Consider the following 24,581-nt stretch of genomic DNA (forward strand, 5'->3'; position numbering starts at 1 on the left):
GCTGCTAAAACCCTGCAGAAACAGGGGATGATGCTGCATCGCTTGGTCTCTTCCCGATGGACCTGCTGTAAATGGGCTGTGGGTCTTGGAGAGCGCCGCAGCCCACGCTCCCCAGCTTGGGGAGAGACAAAGGGAGAGCTTGTGAGCCCTGGCAGCTTCTGTTCGATGGGGACAGAGGCCCTTTGCTGCTGGCCTGTGCCTGCCCCGGTGCAGGGCTGGACGCCGGCTGCAGGCACGCGGGCTGTGCCCTCGGCTCACCCTGCCGGGGCTCCCAGCGCCCCACTCATCCAGAGCCATCCCCCACAGCACCCCGGGCTTCACCCTCGGCTGCCTGATTTGGGGTTCCCAAGCACCAGCCAGGGAGAAGAATGCCTGTGCTCACACCAGTCTCAAAAAAACCCCCTGTATTTACAGAATTCAAACATGAGCGCACAGGTGAAGGTTACAGAAAACAGATCAACAAAAACACAGAGCAAACAAACACCACATTTATTTACTTTTCACTTAAGACTATGCCAAAGGTTTCTGTTTGCGCTGCAGTATTGGACTGGCAAGATTAGCTGCTTTACAGCCTGGGGACAATTTAGGTACGGTCTGTACTGTGCACACTGTCTACCGGTGACTGCTACGGCTGAACAGGTCCTCAACAAATCATTTGCCTGCTGGGAATGCCTATGCCTCTTCCTGCCACAGACTGGATCTTTAAACCCCAAGAAAGACCCATTTCTCACAGAAAACTCTGCGCTACAACTCAGAGCCCAGCACAGAGGCTGGATTGGCCTCAGCCCACGCCTGTGAAACTACGCTTGGTTTGCACAACTGGCCCTAGAGCCGCGGGAGAGGGGTTAGGCTTGCCCCTGCTCTAAGGAGAGGCAGGATCAAATGGTGAGGAGCCTGGACCAAACCACTGGAGCTGTGGAACTAAAGCATGATAAACTGTGCCCTTCCCTAGCAAGCTGCTAGGAGGGGCTGTGCTTTGTCAAGGACACTGAAAGGTGCAGCAGGAGCAGGTGAGTATGGAAAAGTCCTTGCAAAAGTGGAAGTTACACTCCAGCTGCAGGAACTGTCCTCAGGGGCAATTAAAAATGAACCCTTGTGCCTCTTCATGTCAGTCCCTTAAGCCTGCAGCGATGTATTATAGGCATGAGGTAAAGGCAAGCTCCAGCCAGTATGCAGCCAGGTTTCTGGAGAAACACACAAAAAGATCAGAGCTCAGCTGGCAACTAGAGGATGCCCCCAGCATCTGAAGACAGTCAAGGTTTTGTTCCTATTCCTGTGCGCTCGGTTTGACATTTAAACTCGCTTGAGGACACACTTTATGCTCACTCTGTTAACGCCAATTAAGATAGTATTCGTCAGCTGCCTGCACTAGATCTTCACCAAGCAGGGAGCACCCTGAAAAAAGGAAGGAGACGCAGGACGAGCTGCTTGCACCAGTCTGGCACTTGTCAGGTGTAACAACTACTGAGAGGGGCTGGGAGAACTTCAGAGTCAGAGCAGGACTGAAACCAAACTGAATAGCTGGAGAACTTCATCTGGCACGTGCATAATTTAAACCTCCCAAGAAACCAGCTTCCAGTAAGTACCACTATTTGCATGTTTAATTTTAAGGCTAGTCCTTGAACTCGGGCTCTCCCAAAGACTTACGTCACTGCTTTCTGCCCTGTCACCAACGTAACTTGTGGGATTAGCATTCCATATCCCAGACTTTTAGATTTCCATAGCCCAGTATCTTCTGGTGTGCCTGATTTCCTACGTCCTTGGGTTAGAGCAATATGCATTTACCATAGACCTTTCTCCCCCCATATCAAAAAGCAAAGTAATTACTAAATTATTAAAAAAACCCCAAACAACAAAACATGTTCAGTACCCAAGGAGATTAAATTGGGTCAAACTAAGACCTACTGCAGCTGGTGCATTACACAACCAGCGTGCCAGACAAGAGGACACCAGTGAGAAAGTTCTGCTTCATGGAAATTGTCATCAGCACCTGATACTGTACGATGGCTGGCTCCAGCTGTCTTTATTTTACTTTGCAGTACGTTAAGTTTTACATCGTCATCTTGCTTTCAATGCTTACCTTCCCTCAACAGCTAGCAGAGCTGCGATGCAGTGCACCACTCCGGGGGTCTGAACAATTCCAATTACGTATTTGTGTTGAATTAGCGCACAATTCATAATATTATAAGAAGAAAAATCAAGTTATTGAAAACCTACTGACAATAACTTTACCAAAACACTTTTGCCACTTACATTTTTAACCTTTTGCCTTTATCACTATGTAACATTACATGAATTTACTAAAACTGTTACCAGCAAGTACAGCAGAACATTGCTAAATCACATTTATAATCCTAAAACCCATTCTCTTCCCTTCAGTTTTGCAGATCAGAGTATGTGACAGAGCAAAACATCACAAAACATCCCCCCACGCCTCAGAGCTATGCATGACACTTCATGGTACAATGCCACAGTGCAGCAGTGGGTCTTCCAGAGGTTAAATAGCAGCAAGCCCTCATTACAATGCATAATAGATCAGAATGCCACAATTTCAGAGAGCTTATAATATGTGGGGCTTTATGAAAGACCAGTTAAGAGTCTACTCTAATTACTCACATCAAGGGAAAAATAAAACCAGCATTCATTTAAAAAGCCTCAAAAAGCAGAATTCATACAAAATGAAAAGTATTCAAACATTTTGCAGTAGTTTACTATCTTTACTAAATGGCACCAGATTTCAAGTGGTCATGTGAAAGAAAAATCAGTAACATTTAAAATTTTGCCTGAAAGTTATTCTAGAAGCAGAGTTTCTATCTTCGTATTTGCTGCTAAAAGGAAGAAGTAAATGTGAATTGAGTATTGACAAATCTTTAATCTATACATCTTCTGATTTGGTTTGACTCAGTAAGTAGAAAAGATTTTCCATACTCAAGTTATCTACAGATTATGTCTGTATATAAAAAAAAAAGTGTGGATATATACATTTAATACATACACACACGCTCGTATATATATACACAAACTGGTAATGGATTGTCTCCTCTCCACACCGGTGACCCGCTGAACCTATTATACCGGACACGGTAAGAGAATCTCAGACTGTGTTAATATCAAAATCTGCTTTGCCAGAATGACATCAATAATTGGTGGCCAATTACCATCGGATCGACCATTTTAAGGTTCTCAAGGATTTTAACAGCAAGGTTGACTAAGGCATGTCCCATCAATCCATGACAAAGGAGGTTTATAAAGTCATCAGGATGTGCAGAAAATCTGAACCTATTACAGCTTTTAATTTGTCATGCTAAAAAGGAGCGTCAATCCCTGGGGGTAGTCTCTGTTGATTTAGCGAAAGCCTTTGACACCACGAGCCACTCTCGCATCATTTTGGCTCTTAAACAGAAGGGCGTGGACAATCATATTATTGCCCCAGTTACAAACTTGTATCACAACATCAACACTCGTATTGACCTGAAGAATGAACAGTCAGATCCCATCAGGATTCGGATTGGGTTAAAACAGGGTGATGTAACCTCCCCAGTTTTACTTAACTTATCTGTGGACCCCCTGCTGTGCAAGTTGGAGGAGGAAGGAAGTGGTTTCCAACACTGTTCAAAAAAGAAATATAACACCTATGGTTTTCACAGACAACTTGGTACTGTTGAATGGATCATGGGAAGGAATGCGGAAAATTATTGAAATTTTGGAGGTCTTTTGTGAACCAACTGGCCTCAAGATGCAAGGGGAGAAGTGACATGGCTTTTACACTCAGCCGATGAAAGACTTACACAGGATCAATGACTGTCCTTCATGGACGATTAGCGGTACCCCCCTCAATATGATTGAACTCGGTAGCTCTGAAAAGTACCTGGGCTTATGTACTGACCCATGGACTGGAATATCAAAACCAGAACCACTGGAGAAAGTGAAGGGATGGTTACAAGGAATTGGGAAGGCTGCATTAAAGCCACTTCAGAAGGTTGACATCTTGAAAGGATATACTATTCCGCGACTGATCTACTTAGCAGGCCAAGCCAACATGAAAGCTATGTACCTAGAAACCCTTGACTTGGGAATTCGAGTGGCCATCAAGGAATGGCTACGTCTTTCAGCAAGTACTTGTGATACCTCCAGCACCCGGGATGGAGGTTTAGGTATTACCAGGCTCTTGGGTTTGATTCCCAGTGTACAGGCTCAAAGGCTACACAGAATTGCGCAGTCTTCAAACAAAACAATAAGAGCAGTCATTTGCCAGGAACACATTAAGAAAGAATTTGAAAGATTGTGGAGCAATCCTTACAGCAGGAGGAGATAAGGATAAAATTCCATCTGTTCGGGACCCGAGACCGGTTATGGTGATATCAGAGGAATTAAGTGGTGAGGAACCAGCCTCAGAATGGGAGACGCCCGCTCCAAAAGTCATCTTTCTGAGACCCTGTAACTGGAGGAAACAGGAATTTGTGAACTGGACCAAGCTGGTATCCCAGGGCCGTGGAATTCCCAACTTTGAGAAGGATAAGATCAGCAACAACTGGATGGAATTTTATAGAGGCATTCCCCACGGAAAGCTCGTCACAGTGTTACAGCTAAGAGCTAATGTCTACCCCGTAAGAGAATTTTTAGCAAGAGGCAGACAAGAGACTCAAATCGTGCTGACATTGTCAGGCAGAGAATGAGACCTGTTCACATATTATTGGATACTGCCCAGCGGCACAGGATGCTAGGATTAAGAAACATAACCAGCTATGTGAGTTATTGGCAGATGAGGCCAAAAAGAAGGAATGGGTAGTATTCCAGGAGCTGCTCCTGAAAGATGAACAAAATGAACTACATAAGCCAAACCTGGTATTCATTAAAGGAGTTCAGGCCCTAGTAGACATCACAGTTAGGTATGAGAGTAAATTAACATCTTTGGCGGATGCAGCAGCAGAGAAAGTTAAGAAATACCAACATCTAAAAGATCAAATTCAAGAATTGGTGAATATGAATACTATTAAATTTACAGGATTTCCTGTAGGAGCACGTGGAAAATGGTATCAAGGCAATTGCGAGTTATTAAAAGAATTAGTTCCTAACAGGAAAAGGTTGCTTGTCGTTTATCAAATCAGGTGTCATCTTTTTTCAGTGGATATTGTACATATATTTGCTAGTTAAGCACGGGCTGTTGTAAGATCTTAATTAACAAATTGTAATTGTACTACTTAATGAATCCTAAGTAAACTGATTCTATGTATCTATCTAAGGTGGGAGCCAGACCCCCCAGCAGAGTGCCAAGGGTGACAAAATCTTAGGTGAAAAGGCAAGCATGACACAACAGGATTATTATAGTATGTAGGGACAATAATGGGCTCAGAATCATGATGTCCTGTAAATTCCTGCCAAAAGACATTAAATACCAGTCTTTACCTAGGTGGACGGGCCACCTTTATTTAACCTGGATAAGGAACACGTGTTTTTTCACTTAGCTGGTGAGGCAGGGGGGATGAGCCCCGAGCAGGGCTCTCACTTCTGGCGCCAAGCGCCCGGTGCAACCTGCTCTGGGGACAACGGCAGGTGGGGAGTTTGACCGGGGCAGTACACCTGTCAAAGTGTAACGCAGGTGTCCTGAGGCGAGCTCAGGGAGGACAGAGACCTCCCGCAGAGCTAAAGGGCAAAAGCTCGCTTGATCTTGATTTTCATACAAATACGGACCGTGAAAGTGGGGCCTCACGATCCTTCTGGCTTTTTCAGTTTTAAGCAGGAGGTTAGAACCTGCATTAAGGCTACACAGTGTGTCGATTATGGGACAAGACACAGGCAGCTGCTCTTGGTCTGGGCTGTAATTGTTCCACTTCATGATCTATTGTTACACTTCTAGTTGTGCATGACAAAATTTCAATAACTTAGAATTTGTTGTATAAAAACAATTCCAGAAACAGAACTCCCTTATTCAAGGAACATCCCTGTTCCCACCCCCTGACATTTTTTTTGCTAACTGATTACAGAAGTCAAACTAAATCACATCAGAAACTGCAAACACACTCTTTTGTCTTAATCTAAACTAACATGCATCAAAACATTCTGCAGTGTGGCATCCTTCGATTTTCTCATCTTTTCAATTGCCCTGTGGAGATCCTGCTGCTGCACAGGCCGAATTTCATCTTCATCATGGCTTTAAAAGAAAGAAAAAAAGCAAGGTAATGATTCAGGTGCTGTGTAACAGCTATTCAAACAATGACAAGTAATCATTGAAAACAGCAGCTCTGACATGGATCCAGCATTACACTGGAAACGTGGCCCTGCCCATACACATATTACCTGCAAGTATGGGAGATAATAAGAGGAACATCACAGCAAGTGGAGTTACGTGTGTACGAGAGTGTTACCAGCATTTAAGCCCGGTAATATAGTGCAGCAATATCACTCTCTTGTTGGTTCATGCCACCTCAAGCTTGACACCTTAGAACAATTAGTCTTACTTTCATAGTCAAAATGAATAAAGGTAACTTACTTGTTGGTTTTTTTTGTTGTACAGTGGCAATTTGTCAAGAAAAAGAGAACCTCATGCTTTCTGTGAACCATAGCAAGGTTTTTTAAACCTCTATAAACTTGCAATTCAAATCAGAAAATACAAACTAATAATTGGACAGTTTGTAGCACCAGGAGCATACACAATTGCTGTTCAGCTATCATAATAGACAGAATAAAGACACATACTTCTCTTCTTCAGAGGCTGAATTAACATATTCCCTGACACAGAGGAGTGCTGCATCCCGGCACATTTCTTTCAGGTCACTGCCTGAGAAGCCATCAGTCTCTTTAGCAACTTCTAGGAGATCTACATGCCTGTCCACCTGTCAAAAAAAGAAGGTCAGAGCATGAAAACTCTGAAGTCATTTACTTTGTTCACCAAGGACAAGAAACAGCCATCTCCAAGTATTTTTACCTGCCCTAAGAAGACCTTTTACAGTCTTGACTTTTTTTGAGAGCAAAAAGCAAATTATTTTATTAACTTAGAGTTTGAACCCTCCAAATGGTTCATTTCATTAAATGAAAATGATGCTTCATTTCATAAAACTCTGTAGCTGGTTAAAAAAAAAAAAAAGAACAGGCAACCAAAAATGAACCATCATATTAGTATATTCACTTACTGACACAGCTCCTGTGCTGTTTTGGAAGGCTACTGGATGGCAAAAAAATGGATCACAGAAACAATGATCCATTTTCTCAAGTGCCCACACAAGTTTCCTGCAATGGCACCACTTTTTTTTAGTAAAGGGCTTGATCAGACCCTATGTGCATCTTTTTATCTGTAGACAATGAACACTACCCAACAGGTCTCCTTTCACAGCCACAGCTCTTTTTTTATACATTATTTGAAAGAGTACATTTTGTTTTCATAAATACTTCTTTTGATCAGTAACACAGCAAGGCTGGAAAAAGCTCTTGTCACATTTATGTTTTGTTGTTGCCACCTTTCAGTGCAGAATAAAAGCTTCAAAAGCAGTTGTCCAGTAACTCAGCAAGCAACTGCTCCTACTTTATACAACCATGGAACAGGGAACTCTGAGGCCAAATAACGTGTCTAACTCCATGCACTGGATCAGAGGCTGAACTCATTCCAGCCAGGACCCCGTATTTATTCAGTCTGTTTACAGAACCTCTGATAACAGCCCCTTCTGGCACATTTTCCAATGCATCAGTATTTTATTTTCAAAAAAATAAAGCCAAACTAGTCTAATAAAAGGCTGAACTTAAGGGGTGACTTCTTCTAAGAGGGAAACTATTCCATGGTGATGAAGGCAAAGCCCCTGGTGTCATCTTTGCTGCTTCCAGCTACCCCTTCAACCCATGCACTCCCCAGTATAACCTGAGAATGCACTGACATCCACTGAGCACCGTTCCAATTCCCCACCGTCCGTCCCACTTTTCTTGAAGCACAAGGGTTACAGTGATACTATCCTGTTGGCTCAGATCTTGAGCTTGTACTTGAGCCCCAGCTCCCTGACCTACGGACTCAGCACACAGTGTTCTGGTTTGGGTCTGGAGTGAGCCTTCTGGCTCCCCAGGCACAGGAATTAAGGCAAAAGGGGCAGCTGGCTTACACTGAAGTGCCTCCTACAGACAGTATAGCCCGGCTGTCTTGAAGTGCTTTGCTTTAAAGCATGATCCTGCACACAAATACCGATGCCAGTAACAGTCAGCTGTGGATCTGCAACGTATTTGCTCAATGTGGGGCTGAAGGCCATCAAGAATTGAACGGAGCAGTACAGCTGGCTAAGAATAAACAGAAAACGGGCATGTTGAGTAGCAGGCATTAACAAGGATTTCCCTTTGAGTGAGAAAGAAGAAACAAGATTTTAAGACAGGCGGGAAGAACGGAGGGCATGACTACACCTGTCATGTGAAGGATTGCCAGGAAGTTTGTCACCCTGGCTGAAAATAAGCTGGGCTTGAGAGATCCAATTCTTCCTCCTATGGGTAACCAATACAGGCTGATTTCCTCCTGCCCTCGAAAAAATGTTATTTGTGTGGCTGTGATTCACTGCCAGATGCTTGATACACCTTGCATTCTTTCAGGTCCATATTCAGGAGCCGATTTAGGTTTTTGCTGAAGGCCTTAAGGCCAAGGTGCTGCAAATCGCAGGCCCAGCTACTGAGGCAAAAGAGCCACAGAATCCACTTGCGTGCAAGGGCTGGGTGGCTGCAGATATTCAGGGAGCCTGTGTAAACGTCTATTATTTGGCATACCTCCCTAACAGCTCTTGAAGAGAAATCTGAGTCTGAAATCACCACTTGCAAGAGACGGTTTAGTTTGTTTGAGATTTTCTGCAAATAGGTCAGCTCTTCCTCCACAACTCTTTTGGCATTTTGTAGCCGTTCTGTTTTCACATCTATGTCTAGTATTTTGTGAAAAAGCCAACCTATATCCTAACCCTATATAAACATTCCAAAATGACCATTTGCAGAGCAACTTCCCCAATATCTCAGCCATTCGCAATGATGAGCTGTGATTTTTAAGCCTCTTAAAAAATATAAGTTGGCTTTAATAACGAATGATATTTATTAGGATAGACCTCAACCAAGAGACACTTTGCAACATTAACTTCAAGACAATTAGTGCTGCAGACTAAATTTGGCAGGAACCTCTGATAACATATGTCCCGTATCCTGCCAACAGACACGACCAGATGTGCTCACACCTACCCCTTCCCCTCATCTTGGAATTCAGATGGCAACACGAACACCATACAATATTAGTAACAACATTTACAGTAGTTTTCCTCTAAAGGAAATAAGAGCTATGGCTCAAAGTGCAAAAAGCAGCACTGTCAAATAATGTCATTCCTCCTTCCTTGACTTGAGCCAACAGACTGTACAGAGTTAAAAAAAAAATTCAGTATCTCTTCTCCCTGCTTTATGGTGTCTTAAAATGTCTTTCACTGATCAAACTGATTTCCAAACATGATTCACCTTCAGCATCTTTAGAGAGATAAGTATATTATCTTGTTGTATAACAAGAAAATGGAGACCGAGAAATTAAGTACTTTTCCTCAGAGATGGTGATTCATGACAAAATCCAAGACTGCTGCTCTGACTGAGGCTCATGCTTAAACCAGTAGGCAACTCTACTGCTTCAATTTAATGCCACACCTAAAACCACAAAAGATTCCTAAGTTGTAATCGGAAATACCCTGGCAGGTAATCTCTACCTCACTCCAAGACAGTCAATTATAAAACATGTCTTCTATAACTCCAGAGCTCGCACTCATGAAAACAGTAATACAGCAAATTAACCATTAAAAGAAGTCTACTTACATTTTCATTTTTCAAAATTAGCTTCAAGATTGCTTCTCTTTGTTTCAGAGCCTTAAACAGAAGAGATTAAAGTTACTGGAGTACAAAAATAAACATATGTAACATCTATCTCAATTTTGCACCGCATGGGCTTTCAGTCATGATTCAGTGACACAAGCTGATCCCTCAAATGGGAGATGTGATACACACTAAGGAAACCTATCTGATGGCAAATCACTCGGCAAAACAAGATCTAGGGTACTCTGACACCAGGAGCACATGAAACTAAACACTTGAGCATATACATTTACACTAACTATAGGGAAAGGGAAAATGCACTGACATTTAGTCTTACTTTGCCCTAAGTGAAAGCAGCTGTCTCCAAAGATTTCCCATCATCTTTAATGGAGGGCAGACTCTAGATCTAGGGGATGCTTTCAATACTTTGCTAAATCAGATGAAGAGGATAAACTGTTCTGCTTAAAAAAAAAAAAAAAAAAAAAAATCCTACAGATGATGCTTGGGAAATGTTAAGCAATACAAATCATACACTGTGACAAGGTTACTGAAAGAAAAAGTTAAGTCCTGAGCATATCCTTAATAGCAAGGTAAAACACAGGCAGCAAAGAGACTCTTTTTTGTGCCTCCCAAAACCAAATTTGTCCTAAATGTACTTTGTTAAAAAGGGAAAAAACTACCCCATAGATACTCTGACAGCTGAATTGCTGATACTCTGTCTCAAAAAATACTTCTTCCATTTCCCTCTGCCTTGCAGGTAATTTCTTATGAGCAATTTTGGGCATTTTAATCTCAAACTTAGTTACAAAATCTGCAAGGCTTTAGCAGATATTATCTTTAGCAGATATTCTGCAGCGATACTACCTGTGCACACTTCCAATCCACAGCACATAAATTACCTTGGCCCTCAATAAAAGAGTTGTAACCAATCTTGGTTGTATCACAAAGTACCACAGACAAGAACAAGAGACAAGCGGTAAGTTCATGAGATTGTTGTAGTGGGGTAAGGAAAGTTACGTGCCTGTGCCCTAAATGACAGCTCCTGTTGTAATTCTGATCCTGGGAGAAGGAGCCAACCCCTGTAATATCTGGAGGCACTGTTACTTGTGGAAAATTCACCCTTGATTCTTTCTTGATAGAAAGACAAGATGAAGTACCAAAATACACATCCTTGCCCCTCAATAATTCAAGGAAAACTTGAAGATGAGTATGGTGTATGAAACCCTATGAGCAGGCATTGCGGAAAAGCAGTTACTAGGTTATAAATGCTTTGTTTTGAAAAGTATCTGCCCAAAGGAGTGAAAGCCAGTTCAAAGAAGATGGGTCTAGGAACATGACTACTCTCTTGCACAATCAATAAAGGTTTTACTCCTCCAGTTTTGTCTCTAAGTTTCTGCAAAAAAAGAACAATGAAGGGTATTTCTGTAGCCAGAAGGGAATACTGACAACCACACCTGCAGTCTTTATAGTATTGATACAAAAATGTCTTGTGATATTGCTAAGCATTCGAAGGCGACTAAATACCTTGAAAAGGATGGCAATAGCAAAATTTATAGTAGGGATAACCTTGTGATGGCTGGCATAATTGATCAAGACCTTAATTACTGCCTGTTTGGCATAAATCCTAAGCGGAATAAGAACAGTTTTCCAGATTGCTTGCAGTGCCTGACTGTGGAAAGGCTTGAGAAGAATGCAGGCTTTGGTATGCAGATTTCATTCCCTCTTCTCTCCTGGAAAACTAAATACTGTGTATCGAGAAGGTATAAATGGTAGTCAATATGTACCTGCTTCTTGACACTATCCGACCTGGGTGCCACTCTCCCTGCAGGTAAGTGTGTGCAGTCACTTTCGTGCTTTTTGGTGATTGGTTTCAAGCTAAAACTAAGCTCTTTCCAGAGTGCAGTGTCTAAGCCACTCCATTCTTATAGATAAAGAAATGGGTGGGAAGCTCTCAGAGCACATGGAGCTGTTTCAGATGAAAGACCCAAGGAATCAAGATTTCTGTGAGAAACTTCACCTTAAAAAGCAAAGTTATATATGTGCTTCTAAAAAAACTAAAACCATATCAAAATAATACAGTATTTCTTTGAAAAAAACCCACCAAACCAGAGACGTGTGTTTCCTGGCTGATAAGGCACGTGCCTGTAGCTCAGCCACTAGGCACACTGTTCAGGCAAACCTGGCATGACTTACAGGTTGGTTGATGTGAAACCGGGTCGGCATTCTTCTCATGATTGCAGAGTCAAGATCCTGAGGACGGTTGGTGGCTCCCATCACTATTACCTGTATACACCAACAGAAAAAACTAGTCAGCCTGAAACTAGCTTTTGAAAACATCGCCGTATTGGAGTTTCAAAACCAAACATGTGACTCGTCCATTCTTTATCAGGAACATCGACATTTAAAGAAGTTACGTAAGGTTTCTTGCTACTGATTTCAGCAACCGGATTTAAACAGGCAGCTTAAGAGAGCATTGGAACTACGGAGTACCATCTGGGTGGAGACTTTTACATTAGTCTGAAGCCTTCTGAGCCCAATTTGAAAGTTCAAACTCTAAGCAATAACCCAAAACTTCTGCTTATAAGTCTTGGCAACGTCTCTTTAGTTCCTGGTGGTCTGGAAGGAACTTCAAAGGAGATGTTTTCATAAGGTATTAAAAAATGTGGTATTTTTGTACTGTGTTGAAAAAAGAAAGGCAATCAGTTCACCAAGATGACCAAACTGGCAGCTTTCGCATGCACTAAAATGTTGGGGTTTTTTTTTAAGCATTTAAAAAAACATTAAAAGTCAATAAAAACCTATATGCACTGGTATACTGTAACAGCAGCACATTAGATGTGTACAACCAAAGCTCGATACAAAGAGAGTATTTACCTCATTTGACTACATTCCAGTTATTAGCTTAAGAACAAATTTACTTCCCATTCACATTGGCCTTGTTTTCTCATTTGTTATTGTAAGTTATGTACATTGTAAATACCCCGTCACGAAAGTGAAAAATGTCAGGGAAATTCATCTCCTATCAATACGGTTTCCTGACATGCTTCTGGTCTTTTGTCTGGGGTCATTGTTCCGCAGCCGGCCCTGGCAGCTCCAGCAGCCCCTGGCCAGGCTGGGTTGCGTGTCCCGGAGCAGAGTCACCCTGCCACCTAGAGGCTTAATTACACGGTGGCAAATTCCTATGCACAGAAAAAGCCAAAAGGCACATTTTTCACCAGGGCTCCGTCATCTTCACCTTCTAGAAAGTGTTATGCATGCCAGTGCTTTGTGCTGGCCTTCGTGCCAAACACAAACTAATTTTTGGCTGAGCTGCCTCTTGCAAAGAGGCATCACTGTACCCATGCTGTGCTTCCCCCAGGTCTGCATCAAGGCCCGAAACGACCCGAAGTGTTGCTCTCTCTGTGCTACTGGACCTGAGAAGCCTTCCCAAAACTGGCTTTGTCTGCAGGTTCTGCGAACGTGGGACCCACCTGGGGCACAAACGTGGCTGTACAGGACTTCCAGACTTAAACTGTCCCTTCAAGCAGCACAGCTCTGTTTTCCAGGCACTGTGCCCCAAGTTCCTGCGAGATTCAAGACTATGTGCTTGGCAGGTTTAGTCCAAAGCTTAACATGCTTTTCAGGTGCAATCAACACAGGAACAAATAACATTCATCACAACACTTATTTACAATTTCGCCGTAGCATTTGGAATTTTTGTTACCGTAACAAAAGCCAAATTTAATCCTTATTCAAAGGAAATTTGTTTGGCAAGAATCAGTCAAGCAACCCAAAGCTCCCAAGTAAACATTTGTAATTAACAAAAGAGCCCAGTGAGCTGGCTGTCAAAAACTGAGACAATGCAAATGTCAAAACCATTGTTTAAAGAACACTTCCTAAATTGCAATGACATCTCAGGGAGGAGCCTGAAATACGGTATTGAAACAAAACACTCCTGCTGAAAAATGCCCCAGAAACCTGAATCAACCCCTGTGGTGTCTCCAGCCAATTGTCTGCATTGCATTTTACTTTGGTGGCTCCCTACCCTGCAGAGGCATACGAGTAAAGGACAAGAGTGACTTGTTCAGGGTCTGTATGCTGAACTCGAGAGTTGGTGTCCCGATCCAATGTCGGGGGAGGTTTCAATACGATTCCAAGGACGAGATTAAGACGCTGGAATCGGTCAGATGTCGTACAACCTTTCACTTTTATTTGAGGGGAGAAGAGAACGGAGGGAGGAGGGAGGGCATCTCTACAGTTGGGTAAGACCACGTATTGTCTTACTGCAGGGAATGAACAATTTGACTTGCTCCAAGAAGTTGTCAGTATATTGGGGAAAAAAGATAATACATTCAAACACTGGAAGAAATGCGTGCTTGCAAGATCACATGAGCTTCCGGTTAAGTGTTCATACCATTGGCCTCTTATTAATGGTAAGCAAACGCTCTGCTTTAAAGCTCTTCAGTATATATATTCACTGTGTTTTAATCAGTTTTTTAAAAAATCAACTGAAAAAAGCTCGAGAGAAGAAGAAGAAAAGCAGATTTTACAAAAAAGAACTAATGGAGGTCAGAGCGTTGGAACACATTCACAGAAAAATACAGATTAAGAAGGCTGAAAATTTTAAGACTGGAGAATAAACATCCTTTTTAAAGGCTTTAAAAAGATTGCTCCAGGTGACAGTTCAGTAACGTACCAAGCAGGCTTTCGTCTATGCTACAGTCAAGTCATTTATTTCATGTTTTTTGTTTGTTTGTTTTTACAGCACCAGCACCTTTTGTATTTTTTTTCTCTCCAAAATACAATACTTCTCTTGAGATTATGGGAGGGGGACGGAAGTGTACAGGAATAATGGGATAGAAGCATGACTCCATTTAGTAGAATTTGTCTTTTGATAACATCAACTTCTCTACCCTTTCAGATTAACTCCAGAGTCTAGTGCTTGTCTAATGCTTTTCTGGAAACAAACCAACCAACCTGCAACTGGGATGAATATTCAGATCTTTCAATACCTTTCCTGAAATCAAAGATTCATTTCACCTGAAGAAAATATTGTTGACAAAATGTTTTTCAAAACAGTTTAAAAATTGCCAATCTTGGCAGCTCAAACCATACTGTTACATTATTGAGACTAAGACACTTCTGAACAGAACATCTCTTAATTAAAACCAAAATACCTAGAAAAAAAGTCTTCTCACGAAGAAAAATGATCTATTATATAACTCATCTCATTCCCATAATACACTGTTAATCACTAACACTGACAGGTAAAGAAACTCTTTTGGGAACTATTACTACATGCAATCCCCTACTCTTCCTGCATGGGTCAATGTACAATAACCGAGAGGGAAAAATCATATTACTTTTTTTGTCATCCTTTGTACTTACTTGGCAGTTATAATCGGTGTCCAGACCATCCCACAGACTCATGAACTGAGCTTTCATCATAGCTGTAGCTTCATGGTCAGAACTCGATCGACTTCGTAAGAAGGAATCTGTATTGAAGGATTCAGTAAAGCAGTTTACTTTCAATTGCGCCACAGAAAGCATGCTGCTTGATTTCTCATGTGCAGACTTATGCTATTCTCTATAAATACTTTCTTAATAAACATTGTGTGGTGGGTTGACCCTGGCTGGACACCAGGTGCCCACCAAAGCCACTCTGTCACTCCCCCTCCTCAACTGGACAGGAGAGAGAAAATACAATGAAAGGCTTGTGGGTCAAGATAAGGACAAGGAGAGATCACTCGCCAATTAACCATCATGGGCAAAACAGACTCGACTTGGGGAAATTATCTTAATTTATTACAAATCAAATCAGAGTAGGATAATGAGAAATAAAAACTAAATCTTAAAAACACCTTCCCCCCACCCCTCCCTTCTTCTCGGGCTCAACTTCACTCCTGATTTTCTCTCCCTCCTGCCCCCGAGTGGCACAGGGGGACAGGGAATGGGGGTTGCGGTCGGTTCATCACACGTTGTCTCTGCCGCTCCTTCCTCCTCAGGGGCAGGACTCCTCACACTCTTCCCCTACTCCAGCGTGGGGTCCCTCCTACAGGAGACAGTCCTCCATGAACTGCTCCAGCACGAATCCTTCCCATGGGCTGCAGTTCTTCACAAACTGCTCCAGCGTGGGTCCCTTCCACGGGTGCAGTCCTTCAGGAACAGACTGCTCCAGTGTGGGTCCCCCGCAGGGCCACAAGTCCTGCCAGCAAACCTGCTCCAGCCTGGGCTCCTCTCTCCCCATGGGGCCACAGGTTGTGCCAGGAGCCTGCTCCAGCGCAGGCTTCCCACGGGGTCACAGCCTCCTTTGGGCATCCCCCTGCTCCGACGTGGGGTCCTCCACGGCTGCAGGTGGAGATCTGCTCCACCGTGAACCTCCATGGGCTGCAGGGGCACAGCCTGCCTCACCATGGTCTTCACCAGGGGCTGCAGGGGAATCTCTGCTCCGGTGCCTGGAGCACCTCTTCCCCCTCCTTCTTCACTGACCTTGGAGTCTGCAGAGTTGTTTCTCTCACCTATTCTCACTCCTCTCTCCAGCTGCAATTGCGCAGGTTTTTTTTCCCCCTTCTTAACTACGTTATCCCAGAGGTGCTACCACCATTGCTGATGGGCTCAGCCTTGGCCAGCAGCAGGTCTGTCTATTGTACACAGGGGAAGCTTCTAGCAGCTTCTCACAGAAGCCACCCCGGAGCCCCTGCTACCATCTGCCTTGCCACGGAAACCCAATACACATTGTCAACAAATGAGAAATATTTCTTACGATGAAGAATAGGAAAGTGGAACCTCACCATATTTTTAAGCACATCTTTTAAATCACATTACATGAGTATGTACCTATCACATGAGATTGTCCCAAATCTTGTGCTCCAAATTTTCACTTTCCTGAATTCACGGAAAGTTAACTTTCACCTTAATTTCTCATGCAGAGATGGAAGCATTCAGAGTCTGGCAAGCTAGAAGACACCAAAGCACAGGAGAACAGCAAGCTGCAGGACTGACGTAAAGTAGGCTATACACTGTGTTACGCATAGCTCTAACTCTGCTAGTGGTTGCCTAAAGAATTTCCATCAGCTAGAAAAACACCACATTTTTCACACCTATACAGAAGGATAAAAAGTATCTTAAGAATGTAGCCCCCTCATAAACCTAAATTGTGGAAAGGGTAAAAGCTTCATCAGGCTGTTCCTGCAAACTGTACAGCTCACTCTAAGCAGCACCGGGGCTACAAGACAACAAGCAATTTTAAATAAACTGCTGAAGTTCACAGGGACTTGAACGCTAATATGACAAGCCCAAACGCACTGAACAACTGGCACCTTTGCTGTCTTCCTAGCTGAACTTCCCCTCCCACTTCTTCAGCCTTATTAAGCTACTATTCCTGAGCTCTCCTAAACCCATATTTTATTTTCCATTATGTGCCCTCACAGCACAAGCGTTGAAGTGTATTTGGTGATGCGTTTCCTGAATAAGTAGTTCAGAAGTAGACAGAAGAAAAGGTCTCCTCATGAACCACCTCAGCCCAACCAAAAATAAACAGCAAATTGTTCTACTTGTAATTTCCTCCACTAACACGAGGAAGAAGTACACTGTTTTTCCTAATTTGCCACTGTTACTTTACAATACTATTTACATTACTAAACCTTGTTCCATTATCACTCTTTTTAAAGAAAAGATGACAGTAGATCAATATACCCATCAACTTGAACCTACAGTTTAATGTCACTCTGCTATAACTACTTACAAAAAAAGATAGATTATTACCTATTTCGTCAATAAAAATGATGGATGGTTGGAGCTTTATAGCAAGCGAGAAGACAGCAGCAGCCAGTTTTTGGGACTCTCCATACCACTTATCTGTCAGTGTTGAAGGCTGGAGATTAATAAATCGACAACCTGCTTCCTTTGCCGTAGCTTTGGCGATCAGCGTTTTGCCACAACCAGGAGGGCCATAGAGAAGTACTCCTGAAAAAGTAACGGTGTTAATGCTCTCTGGTTGCTGTACAGAAAACATGCTTTGATATGACAGACCTGATAAGTGTCCAGGCTTGTATTTTATCCAAGTTTTAAAAGATAAGAAACCAAGTTACACAGTGTTCCATCAAATCAAATACAGAGTTATTTAAGATATCCTTATTATAAAATTAAAGCTAAGAACATCTAAAAACAGGTTGGTGAAATTGAAGGGAGACATTTGTCTGAAAGATGACTACTGTGACTATAAAGGCTACATGAAACTAAACTCCTATTTATTTCCTGTAAGCATTTGACAGGCCTTGTTTATAGCCAGTTTCAGCCTTGCTTATAAAACTTAGCACAGAGGGGGGAGAAGAAAAAAAAAATGAGCCCACAAACATTTTAAACTAATTACCCACAATTAAATATGACATCTCATATTATTTTTAAACTTGTCATATTCGCAGTAGTATTTTTCTAACGTAGTTGTAAAGAAAACAATTTAAAGAAAAAAAAAAAAAAGTCAAACATGCCTGAAACACAGAGAATTACTAGGGGTTTTTTTTCTTTTTATGTGACTGATGACCACAAACATAATTACTCTGAAGCAATGACTTCCTATTAAGACACAGAGCAAGCCACTAGTAAAGCTGGGGAGCTTGCCCTATATGGAAAGTCTGCTTTAAAAAGATAAATAAAAAATAATTTTTTCCTTCAGCTTATTAGATCATGACATTAAAGTAATTTTCCAGACAGTTTCAATTTGTGACTTAAAGAGAAAGTAGCCTGGAAAAACTAAACCAGTTACAAAAGTTCTTCATTTTCCGTCACTTAGGACATGAAGCTGAGATGGTCACAGATACAGGCAGTAATTAATGTCTTCTGAAGATTCTCTGAAAGCTAATATTCCAGGGATGAGAGCAGTAAAGATAAACTTTGGCATTTTGTCCAACATTTTAGGTTCAAATTCTGCTTGTTTGCAGTAACATACAGCAAATATGGCTGTAAGCATGCCAGCAGAGAGAGTCCAACTTCTGTTTTACTGTTGGAAAGTTGGAAACCCACTGGTTTCCTTACTGCCTCAATACTGTGCAACTTAACTCTAGAGAAAACCAAGCGATCTCCAGACTAAAAATGGGATCTCTGTCTCTTTAAATGACTGGAACTTCTAGGACTAGAACAGAGAGATGTCTGCAAGATTAGCTTACATTGACATCTCATGTTTATGACTTATATTTCTACGATGCCGTAGAAATATTAACCAAGTGTACAAAGCTCTACAGCAGAGTTATAGCCCACCTCTGCCGAAGGACAAGATGGGGCATAAGAAGAAAAAAAAAAAAAAATGGACAATTTAGGCAGTTAAAAATGCCTAAATAGATTAGTGCACCAAAATGTAACATCAATAACTGAAAAGCAATTATCACCTCATTATTAAGATGAAACTTATTCACTAGAACTTGATTTCATGGCAAGCGAAGAGGAAAAACCTGAGGGTTTTCCCTGGCATCAGTCCCAATGGTTGCACTTTGGCCTGGCAACGCACTTCCTCTTTCCCTTCTGGGTAACTGTAACTTTTTTTTTTTTTTTTTTTTTTTTTAATACCAACATATAAATCCATAACATTTCCTTCCTACCTTTTGGTGGCTGTAAGAGCCTGGAATTCTCAAACAAGTATTTCTTCTTGATGGGCAAAATGACAGTATCTTTCAAATCTGTAATAACATCATCTAAGCCTGCAATATCACTCCAGGTTACCTAATACGGAAAAACAGTAATAGAAATGATCATCATAGTCCCTGCCAACAAAAAATATCCACAAGCTCAAAAGTAGTGCAAGGCCTCAAAAATAAAAAAGACAAGTAATTAAAAAAACTCTGCTCTCAATGATGCGATTTTAGTTTCAAATTACAGAAATATTTTCTATGTATTTCCATAGATACATATATATGACAAATAATGTAGTCCAAAGTCAACATCAAGATCTTCTGTGTCTGAAGGGCTTTCATTGGAGTAACACAGAAAACAGTTTCTTACATGCATGCTAAGTGGGTCTACGAGATGTGCAGCAATACTCATTTCGTATTCAGTAAGCTTGACATTTTTCACTCCAATTTGCTTCATTAGTTTTTCAGCCTGGGGGAAATAAAACGCCAAGAAAATCAGAGAAAGAAACTGAATGCTTAATTAAAAAATTATTTTTTAAAGAACTGCTATTTGGAGTCTGAAAAGCTTCTCCATAAGCCAGATCTGAAAAGAGGTTAAATCTTTCTGAAGTAGAAGGTTCTGCTATTTGCAAATGATTTGTTGTCACGTGAGTGAAACTAAGTCATATGTCTCAGTTCCCATCAAATAAGTGTCACACCAGCCCTCTCACCCCCAAATCCACAAGTCATACATTATGACCTGAAAAGCAACCAAGATAAGCATTAAAACACAGAGTTTGCTGTTAGAACACGTTTGCAGACACACAGGTAAGCTCAGTACAAAATCATTTCCATAATCTCTACAGGAGTTTCCAAAGCTGATACAGGTCTATTACACTTAAAAAAAGCCCATTAGTCCTTACAAACTTTGTACAGGATTCAGATGAAAAGCCTGAAACTTGTTATTAACTAGAACTCTAGAGTTCTTTCACATTCACAACCCTGCAAATAAAGCACACACACTTCAGTGGGAGGTATAATTGTGTTATTATAAAAAGTATGCCCCCCCCAACTCTCCACAGCACTGTATCAAGGAGAGATTAATTTATTTTTAAGGAAAAAAAAATATAATTCACAGAAGCTAGTCAATTTTTTCTATGTATTCAATGTTTTTTTTTTCCCAATTTAAAAGGAAAAGTCATTTGTTCTGTCAACATGCTTTCACAATTCAGTTTCTCTTTATACTCAAACTTGCGGTTAAGTATGACATGCTTTTGGGATACTGCAACCTCTTATATAATAGTTGGCACTAGCACAGATTGTGAAAGCTGTTTTTTAGAGCGGGGCCAATTTTTTAACTAAAGATTTCATTAAAAAAGAAAAACCACCCAAAAGAGAATTAGGTTTCTCAAAACTGCTGGTTCAATCTGTGAAATTTGTGTCAGCCAGAAAACAACAACAACAAAAAGTTGCAACGTTTCCATCAACACTTTCCAAAGGAAACATTTCACTTTTGGTTCTGAAATGCACTTAAATCTTTTCCCAGAGCATTAACCCCCAGGAATCATTCTAGTTCAACATAAGGAATGAGGCTTTTCACTTTTTTTCCTTCCCCTTTCCAGGGCATTTTGACAGCTACTGGAGGTGGGGGGAGAACAGAGGGAGAGGGACAAAGTACAAGCTATTCTTAAAAAGGCATTTGGACAGCAGTGTTCCTTTTTGTCGTGAGTAACTACAGTCCCTGCCTCTGCCATTAAGTTGCCAAAAAGCATCAGAGAATTAAGTTATTTCTGCTCAAGGTTTTAAAAAGCAACCAAGAGACTGATGAGAGCATTATTTAACGCGACTGCTACTTAGCAAAGTTGTCAGAAGCAGAAACGGCACCGGGACCACACACTTGCAGATAATTAGAGACAACACCGTGCTACAGTTCAACAGTTTTTCCACCACTTCAAGCTAGAAATTTTAACTTGTTATAAAATGTAAGCACTGAAAATGCTAACAGCCTAGATCCTGAGATTTACTAAAAGATAATTCTAGGTTTTTTGATTATTCCATATGCTTTTGCAATTACTTCATTGGTTATTGCAAGTCCAGTTTTCAGTTAGCAGATTTCTCTGTATGAACGGTAATGAACGAGACAGCATTTCACAGAAATATTTATGAGTAAAATCCTACCTGTTTCTGAGCTTCTACTTTCTGCTTTCTGGTCGGATCAATGGCATCAACCATCCATTTAATGGTAAAATATGTTACAGCACCAAATATGGTTAAACGGAAAATTAATCCGACCACTTCATTCCGGCTCAGAGGACGTGAAAATGCTTCGGCATGGACCATTTTGCCTCTCAACACTAAATGTAAAAAAGCACACGGAGGGACAGAAAGAAAGAAAATTAAAGCTGAGAAAACACCTGCCTTATATTTAAACACCATTTCATAACAACTATTTCTCATGCACAAAGTAGGCATAACATTTACCATGAGGTTATAAGGAAATATCTCAACAATAGCACAACCCCAACATATAAAACTGCGTAAGATTAAAACGCACAGCGCTGAATATAGTGATGGTTTCATTTCCACTTTCAGTAAGCGGAGAAGAAATGGCAGCAACAATTTGAGGCCTTACTTCTTGATTGACTACACGCAAAAAGGTCCTGATTTCACTTTTCCCTCAAGAAATCTGCATTCCTTTCAGCTACACAATACCCTACTAAAGTAATAAAGATTACTTTATTTCAGTGCCAAGTTTACATTCCCATTAAGACTGATATTTTGTGACTGTTATTGACCCAAGAATGCTAAGACACGGAGGCAAAGACAACTACATTATTTAAACAGGGAGTTCTTTTCCCTAAGAGGAAGTTTAAAAGAAAGGTGCCCAGTTGCCACATTAAGGAGCAATCAACAACTTGTATTTGAATAAAATGAGGTTAAGAGCTGGAGCCTGCACCTAGCAGAATGTATTTTGAGTTATTAATATCCCCGGAAAACTGAAAATGATGGATGTGGCACACAGCTATCAAGGGAAAAGGCTGGATGCTGTACAAGCCAAACCCAGAAAGTACAGCACCTTCAAGTTAAGGGACCGTGCTGCAGAGAGGAAAAATCTCTTCCTAAAACATTGAAAAATTATTTATAAAATCGGGGCTCTCCTTCCCCAATCTACTTTCTCCTCAACTGGCGGGGTTTCCGCTTGAGAATCCCCAACGCTCTCCTTGTTCACTGCCCAATTTTCCCACTGCAAGGGCAAAATCAGTGGCAATTCCTTTGGCAGCTTCCAGCGCTCCCTGGCTGGTCTCCAAACTGAGCTGTCAGCCAGGGAAAAGCTGGACTACCTACAGCCAAGATATCCTTGAATTCCCCCTCGCTTGGCTAGCGGTCGTGTTATGTCGACCCCATATTCAACTCAAGGTGATGCCATACCATAGATTCTGTTTACAAGGATTCGGCAGACTGGAATTAGGAGATGCACTGCAATACGTTTACCAGAAGACGTCAATGGCTTGCTACTATATTCCAGCGTGGATCACTAAAACAGTTTTGTTTTTTTTAACTCTTCATTCTCTGTTTAGAAATTTAAAAATCAAGGCTGTTGCTGTGCATACCTGCTTGGAAATCAAATAAAATTTGCCTGCTTAGGCATCTAAGTAACACAGAGCTACGAGAGTCTGCATGTTCTCTTAAGCCTGCTTTATTAAAAAAAAAGGCCTACATATTCAGTAGGAATAAAGCTTCCAAAAAAGCCCCAAAGAACAATGAAAAAAGCCACTTCTTATGCAACCTTACAGCAATTGTGAGAAAAAGCTTTAGCAGGAGAGAATTTTAAGTGTAACCTTTCTAAACGAAGTTCTGCTTACCCTGCATGAATTTTAGCATTTATTTTCTAGGCACACCACCGAGATAACAAGCAGGACAGTTAATTGAACAGCAAACTCCAGGTCTGTACGGCTACCACTGCATTTTGTTTTAGCTCTGCCTGTCTGCATGCCAACGCTTCAAATATTAAAAAGAAACCGCAAGGAGAAGCGGTGCTGGTTCCTGCTCTGCTCCCGCAGCGCGGCGAGCGGGAAAGCCCCGTCACTGGCCGCAATCCCTCGCCTCTCCCCGCGCCCTCAGGCAGGAGCGACCGCGTCCCTTTCAGGGACCCGGCTTTACCCGCAGGCAGCCCCCCCGACCGGCGGAGCGGCCCCGAGGAGGGGGCCGGTTCCCGGCCGGGCCGCCGAGACCCACCGCCTCACCGGCGGGGCCGGAGCTGACAGGAGGGAAGGGGCAGGGCCGCCGAGCCGGCAGCGGGGCGGCACCGCCCCGCTTGACCTCCCGGGCCGCCCGCTGGGCCCCAGCGAGGGCAGGAGCAGGCCTCGGAGAGCCCCCGGCCCCGCCGAGGACGCGGCGGCGGCCGCCCGGGGCCAACCATGACGGCGCGGTGAGGCGAAGGCGGCACCGGTGAGGGCCGGGCCGGACCGGACCGGACCGGCCACCCGTGACCTTCCCGCCGCCCGGCAGGTGCCGGCGCGGCGGCGGGAAGCGGTGGCGGGCGACCGCTCGCTCTCTCTCTCGCCGGGTCACTCACCCCTCGGGCCGGTCTCTCGGACAGGCGGGCGGCGCGGCGGCGGCCGCACGGGCGGAGTAAGGCGGCAGCGGCAGCGCGGGCCCTGGCTCGGCGGCGGCGCGTCCCGTGCTTCCCCCCTCCGGCCGGCTCCCGCCGCCCCGCACGAAGGTTCCGCCCGCCGGCACGCCGCGGCCCAGCGCTCAGGCCTCGCTCCGCTCCTGAGAGCGCGCCGCATCACTTCGTTTTGTTCTTACCTGTAATTCCTGCGTTGCCCGGGGGCTTCCTAACAAAATTCAGCCTGCTCACTGGGGATCGTAATTTGTTTGTCAAGAGCAGTTACCTTTTCATACAACACTAATTTTATTATGGGTCATTTTTAAAAGTCATTCCTTGTACACGAACGCGGGAGATGCTTCACCCACCAAGGAGCCCACTGAAGCTGCTGGTGGCTGCCACAGACCAGGACCCGTGCAGCAGACCCACAGTTCTGCTCTGTGATTTCTCCACCGTACCTGCTCCACCAACACCACCTCAGGCAGAGAACATGACGTCGAATTTCCTTCCCACAGCTGACCTGGCTGGTGCTGAAACCTAGGCGCGCTCTCCAGCGACCCGAGTGGGACGTCATCCACCCCACCAGTATCCATCCA

At 42.8% G+C, this 24,581-nt stretch overlaps 1 protein-coding gene across 2 annotated transcripts; it reads right to left on the minus strand.

Annotated features, from left to right (window-relative positions):
- Window positions 1-520: 520 nt before the first annotated feature.
- On the minus strand, window positions 521-24,053 carry ATAD1 (ATPase family AAA domain containing 1). 2 transcript variants are annotated; one of them, XM_082308925.1, is made up of 10 exons: window positions 23,953-24,053; window positions 21,555-21,730; window positions 19,768-19,866; window positions 19,368-19,488; window positions 17,539-17,739; window positions 15,163-15,269; window positions 11,989-12,078; window positions 9,799-9,849; window positions 6,697-6,833; window positions 521-6,151 (listed from the first exon to the last, which is right to left on the minus strand). In XM_082308925.1, exons 2-10 carry the CDS (start codon window positions 21,714-21,716, stop codon window positions 6,031-6,033), a joined length of 1,089 nt encoding a protein of 362 aa, XP_082165051.1. In that variant the 5' UTR covers window positions 21,717-21,730; window positions 23,953-24,053; the 3' UTR covers window positions 521-6,030. The 2 variants fall into 2 exon arrangements, with proteins under 2 accessions (XP_082165051.1, XP_082165052.1); XM_082308926.1 differs by lacking the exon at window positions 9,799-9,849.
- Window positions 24,054-24,581: the final 528 nt, after the last annotated feature.

The sequence above is a fragment of the Platalea leucorodia genome, assembly GCF_965183815.1.
Source record: "Platalea leucorodia genome assembly, chromosome: 4".
Taxonomy (NCBI): domain Eukaryota; kingdom Metazoa; phylum Chordata; class Aves; order Pelecaniformes; family Threskiornithidae; genus Platalea; species Platalea leucorodia.